We start from the raw sequence: 5,909 nt of genomic DNA on the forward strand, positions 1-5,909 counted from the left end.
TGAGGCCCGGCAAGCGGGGCCGGCACAGCCCCGCAGCCCCGTGCCCGCCCCTCAGGGCCCCGTGCGCAATGGCGGCAGCAGGGGACGAGGAGGCCGCGGGCTGCGGGCAGCGCTGCGCCCCGCCGGGCCACACGCCGCGGGCAGCTTCAGCAGCAGCACAGGAGCTCTGGGGACACTGGTGCTACAGCTGGTGATGGGCCGCCGAGCAGCACAATGGCGCGGAGCACGGTAAGGGAGAGCCTGGGCGTGTGGCCCCTTAAGGAACAAAGGAGGGCCGTGTTCATCGGTGCCTCCCCTCGGGCAGGAATGGAGGGCCCGAGATGGTGCTCAGAGCCAAGGCCGAGGCAGCTGGGCAGCCTGCCTGGGTGCTACGTAGGAAGGAGATGTCACCAAGACACCCTCCAGCCTGCTCTGGCCCTCTGCTCATTATGGGCTGCGGCCTTCACGGTGGGCAGTGATGTGTGCTTGATTCCAGAGGATGCCATGGGCCGAGTTTCTGCAGCTTGTCAGCTGCATAGGACTCTTACGAGCCTTGGAGAGAGACCTGAAGGGTGGAAATCTGTCAGTGCCTCTTTGCTTGCAGCTGGAAACACCTGGGGCTTAAGTGGTGCTTCAGGGACAACTGTACCAAAGGTGCTCTAGAAGGCTGTCCAAGAGCTTCTGAGCGGAGGTTGCCTGGCACACATAAGTCATGCATATTTATTTGCCAGAAGAGCTGCTCGGCTAAAAGGCCAGCAGTGTTACCTGATATCTGCAGCAACCAAGACATTTGTGTGTGTCCCGTGGCGGTGCCTGATGGTGTCCGAGGACAAGGCAGAGGGAGCTCAGGGGCTCTGGATGACTGCTTGAGGGATCTGGGCCGCATGTGGTATTTTCTTCCGCCACGTGCAGTGAGCCAGACCCAGGAAGGCTCTAGAGGTGAATGGCTGGCAGCCTGGTGTTCCCAGCAACAGTGTGGGAGTTTGAGCGTGGGTTACTCTACAGGACAGCAGGCGTGATGGTGGCACATGGGCTACATCTGCCTCAAAGGGAAAAAGGCTCTTGGCTGCAGAGTTAGCAGGGCTCCTTGAGAGAGCTTTAAGTAGCATTGGAAGTGGAAAAGGGAGTAAACCAGGCTGACGGGGGAGATGCGTCAGCACTGCACAGCCATGTTTGCGTGACAGTGGAGGATGGAAGCAGTGCTGCCATCAAAGGTCATGAAAGTGTAGCAGAAGTCATGGGAAAAGCAGGTTTTTGCCACAATTCTTTCAGAACAAAATACTACCAAAGAAACACTCTTGAATTTGGGCTTTTTGCAGCAGCCTTCATCCAGGTCTTCTTCTAGGGAATTTCGGAGGAATAAGACATGAGTGCCTCTGCATTCCCATGCACAATGCTGCCTCCAAAATACGCCAGCCCTTCTCCATTTGGCTCCTTCCATTCCTGTGTAGAAGAAGGAAATTCAGTAGAGGGGAGGTGCAAGAATTCACAGGCAACGTGGGCGTACATTGGGGCCTTCACAGCCATCACTTTGGTATGAGGTCACAGAGCTCTGTTTGATGTCAGGTTCCAGAGCCCCACTGTGCTCTTCAGTGCTCACTCTGGGCAACACTGCAGCAGCAGCAGCAGCAGCAGCAGCAGCAGCAGAGTGTTGCTAGCAGGGGGGATCATGGTCCTGAGCCGCTACCTCCTGCTGCTCTTTCTCGTGGCCCTGCCAGCCCAGAATGCCCAGAGTGCTCCAGCAGCTGGGCAGGGAGCAGGTAGGCAGGCAGGGGCCAGCACACAGCCCTGGCTGGCAGCAGCGGGGCCGGGAGCAGGGATGGCTGAGCCAGGAAGGCACCACGGGGCAGGCAGAGGGGCAGAGGCTCCAGGGGAGGTGTGAGGGGCTGCAGCTGCTTTAGGGTGCAGCATGGAGAGAGCTTCCTAAGGAGCAAGGATGTGGGGAGGGTCGGGTCAGGCCCGGAAGCTCAGCAGCAGTTCTCCATCACTCAGCAGTGGCTGTCCGTCCCTCCGCTCTGGTTGGCCAGCCTTCTGGTCTGGCTCCAGGGCTGACCCGCACACAGATTTTGTGGGCATGCCACGGCTTTTCCCTTCATGTGGGAGCTGCCAGCTCAGTGTCCCAAGGGCAGCCAGACCCCCCTGCAGCTGTGAGGATGCAGACCTGCCTGAGCGTGCCCTAGCAGTGCCTCCCACATCCAGGGCTTGAGGTGTGCCCGTGAGGGCAGTGCACGTGATGGTAACTTCTTGTGGGTGTTTGCTTGTAGTTGTGGACACAGAGAGTGCTCTTTCAGCCCCTGAGCGAGGGGCAGATACCGTGCTGACTCCGAGCTGGTACCTCAAGCGTGAGTAGTCAGTCTGTCCTGCCTTCACAAAAAGGAGCGCCCCTTTTCCCTGTTTTATTCACGAGAAAAATACCGTCATAGGTTAACGTGCTTTTGTAAATCTAACAATAGGTGAACGATGACAAGGGTCCTGAAGAGTTCCCTGAAGGATTGCCGGATGTTCCAGAGGAGCTCCTGGCAGCCTTGCATGAAGCCCCGTCTGGTTAGTATATCCCACTCTATTAACCCTGGCAGCCGGGAAGCTGAGCTTTTGCTTCCTGTAGGCATGTGCTGTATCCTGGACAGCCAGAAGCACTCAGTCAGAGTCTTGCTGCAGGCCCACTGCATTTCACACCTCCTGCAGGGAGCCCTAGAGATGGTCCAGCACAGCCTCTGCTCGCAGCTGTGCTTCCAGATGACTGCCAGGGGCATCTCCAGCTGCTGCTGCAGTTGTAGCATTCCTGGCCAGGGCTGCTCTGTGCAGACATTGGCATCCAGATGTTGGGCAAAGGCCAGTGCTGAATTTGGGTTCGCCACACGCTCAGCACCGCATGGAGGCAGCAATGACATCAGAGCAAGCCTTGGCTGCCCCTTGCAAAGCTCAGGCTCAGGGATGGCTTGAAGCTGGAGTCCAAGGGTGAGGGGGAACCTGAAGGTACTCCTTCTGTGGGTCATTTGGTTGATTAAGTCTTGGCTGGTTTGGGTCTGCACTTCTTGTTGCACTGCAGAAAATCCCGCTGTCGATTCCTCCTGTCTTGGGGGGGACAGCGGCCTCGTCAGCGCCGCTTGCCGCAATGCCCAGGCCATGGTACCCTGCTTGTGCTGAGGGGCAGTGGCTTCTGCTTAATGTGTGCAATGTCTTGTTTTTCTGAAGAGACAGATTCTGAGACTGTGCCGGAGACCTTAGCTGTGGAAGAAAGTGACATTGTGCCAGGCTCACATGAAAAAAGAGAACCAATAGAGGACACCAGGACACTTGCTGAGCCTGAGGAATATTCAGGTGAGTGCTTGCTAGATGCTGTCTTGGGCAAAGAGCAGCATTTCTGCTGCATCCCTGCAGTGCTCTCCATGGGTGAATTGCAGGTGCCCAGCACGCAGCCCGGGCCTGCAGCCCGGAGGACTAGATGGGGCAGTGCTGCTCCCTGGCACACACTGGCCTCTTGTGCATGAGAGCTCGATGGGATCCCTCTTGGTCCCTGATGCTAAGACACCAGAGCCAGAGGAAGCCATCTCTGAAGACAGCATCAGATGTCAGTTCTGATCCACTAGCAGTGCCAGTCCTTGGGCATCTGAAGCACACTGTGGGGTTATGCCTAGTGCAGAGCACAAACGCTGACTCTTGCATTGTCTCTTCTCCTGCCAGGGTCATCCGGTGGGCAAAAAGCCGAGACTGCTGGACACTGTGACCCGAGCAAGTACTACATCCTAGTAGGGACAGTAGCAGCCTCAGCTTTGCTTCTGCTTGGGGCAGTGTCTGGCTATCTAGTCATGCATCAGCTGCTGAAGAGAGACAGGTGAGTTATTAATTGCTGCCATTGGCAAGGAAGTCTTTGCAGCATGCAGGAGCGCCCAGGTGGCTCCTAGCAGGGCTCTGAGGAAACTGTGCTCCAAATTGCTATCTGTGAGGAGTCTTCTTGGAAATCTGTTTCTGCAGGAGGAGCCAGGAGGACAAAGAGGCAACAGGACAGGACTGGGACTCTTCCTGGGAAAGCTGTGGTCAGCCTAGAGGTGAAGCAGAGCCAGGAGAAGGAGCGGGAAGCGGCGAGAGAGCCCAAGGCAACGGGTTCAGGGACAGCTGCCGCCTGTTTCCTGAGCTCTTTGCAGCAGAGCTTGCCCGGCTGTACAAGAACATGAGCGCAGACCCGTCACCTCTGCCCACCTGCTCCTTCTGTGCTCTGGCTGACAACGCCTCTTCACGGGACCACTGGATTTCCCTGGAGTCACCTCAGCCCACAGCATCCTCTTGGCCCTCCTACCACCAATACCTGCAGGACTACTATCTCTTAGAGGATGATGATTAGTGATAGTGATAGCCATAGATAGTGATAGTGGTAGTGATTCTTTTAGTGATAGTGATAGGGACACTTAGATAGTGATATTAGAGGGTGGTGGTTGTTTTAATGATAGTGATAGTTAATATTAGAGGATAGTGATGGTTTTAATGATAGCGTTAGTTAATATTAGGGGATAGTGATTGTTTCAATGATAGCGTTACTTGATATTAGAGTGATAGTGATAGTCATAAATAGTGATAGTGGTAGTGATTCTTTTAGTGATAGTGATAGGGATACTTGATATTAGAGGGTGGTGGTTGTTTCAATGATAGTGATAGTTAATATTAGAGGATAGTGATTGTTTTAATGATAGCGTTCTTTGATATTAGAGGACAGTGATTGTATTAGCGATAGTGATAGTTAATATTGGAGGATGGTGATTGTTTTTGTGATAGTGGTACATTTAGTGGTAGTGATACTTGGTATTAGCAGACAATGATTGTTTTCTTGATCTTGATAAATAAATATTTTTCCAAAAGCAGTAAATTCTTGCCTGCTGCGGCTGTTTCTGTTGGGGCAGAACGCACAGAGCTGGGAGCAGGGCTGGGGCTGTGACAGGAGCTCTGAGAAACTTGCACTGCAGTGCAGGAGCTGCTTGTGCCACCTCAGCCTGCTTTCCCAGCAGTGGCCGTTCACAAAGCTTTCCTGCACCAGCATGGGGACACGCTGGCTAGCAGTGACATGCAGAAACTTCTCTGGGAGCTCATTTGGGATGCTGCCCTGAATCAGGAAGGTCTGGGCAGAGAGGGAAAGATGTTCTGCGAGGGATGGCTGTCCAGCAGTGAGCACATCAAGGAGACCCGAGGTGGTGACTTAGGTCGTGGCAGTCCCTCCCCGAAGAGCTTCAAGAGAGGAGCATCAAGGAGCAGAAAGCTGGAGCCGGGCTGTGTGAGAGGGGAAGGATTGTCCTATCAATCACAGGAGCCTTCTTAAAAATTAGATGGCTAACAGTGACTATAATTATAACAAAAATTACAGTCTTGTCGCACGCAGTATGGGAAAAAAGCCCAGAGCTGGAATACAACAGAGAACTTTTGTGGAGGATTTTGTGAACAGCTAGCTAGTTGACAAAGGTCACACTGATATAATACCGTTAGTTAAGCAAGTAGATGAGGATAGGAGTCAGCAGTCAATGTCCAAACCTGGCAAGGGCACTGTGCCCTTGGTGCAACATCAGGATGGGGGAGAGGATCGTTAGTTAGAAATATGAAGAAAAGATGTGGACAGCTGCAACATAGTAGCCACAAGAATGCTAAGGTAGGCGTAGTTAGCTGATAAGTAACTAACCAATAATGAGCTCGCCTTTTGCAATATGTATTGGCCTCATTAACACCAATATAAATGTATGTGCCTACCAATAACGTTTTGAGATTTGCTGATCACTCATATTGAGTGCCGCATTTCTTCCGCCGATTACCACAAACTTTGATGTGATCTTTTGCTTGAGCGAGTGTGGCAGAGGCAGGCTCCTTTATCCCTGTTTTTGGACTTGACTTAACTTTTAGTTCAGGGAGATTAAGACTCAGGCAATATAGATGGGGGTATTTCCTGCTGG

The 5,909-nt window shown here is 53.3% G+C and overlaps 1 protein-coding gene across 1 annotated transcript; it reads left to right on the forward strand.

Annotated features, from left to right (window-relative positions):
- Nucleotides 1–213: 213 nt before the first annotated feature.
- On the forward strand, nt 214–5,623 carry LOC135292621 (uncharacterized). Its single transcript, XM_064406762.1, has 5 exons — nt 214–228; nt 2,433–2,523; nt 3,175–3,300; nt 3,664–3,814; nt 3,955–5,623. The coding sequence occupies exons 1-5, from the start codon at nt 214–216 to the stop codon at nt 4,319–4,321; spliced, it is 750 nt and encodes a 249-aa protein (XP_064262832.1). The 3' UTR covers nt 4,322–5,623.
- The last annotated feature ends 286 nt before the right edge of the window (nt 5,624–5,909 follow it).

This window comes from Passer domesticus, unplaced genomic scaffold, assembly GCF_036417665.1.
Source record: "Passer domesticus isolate bPasDom1 unplaced genomic scaffold, bPasDom1.hap1 HAP1_SCAFFOLD_370, whole genome shotgun sequence".
Lineage (NCBI taxonomy): Eukaryota > Metazoa > Chordata > Aves > Passeriformes > Passeridae > Passer > Passer domesticus.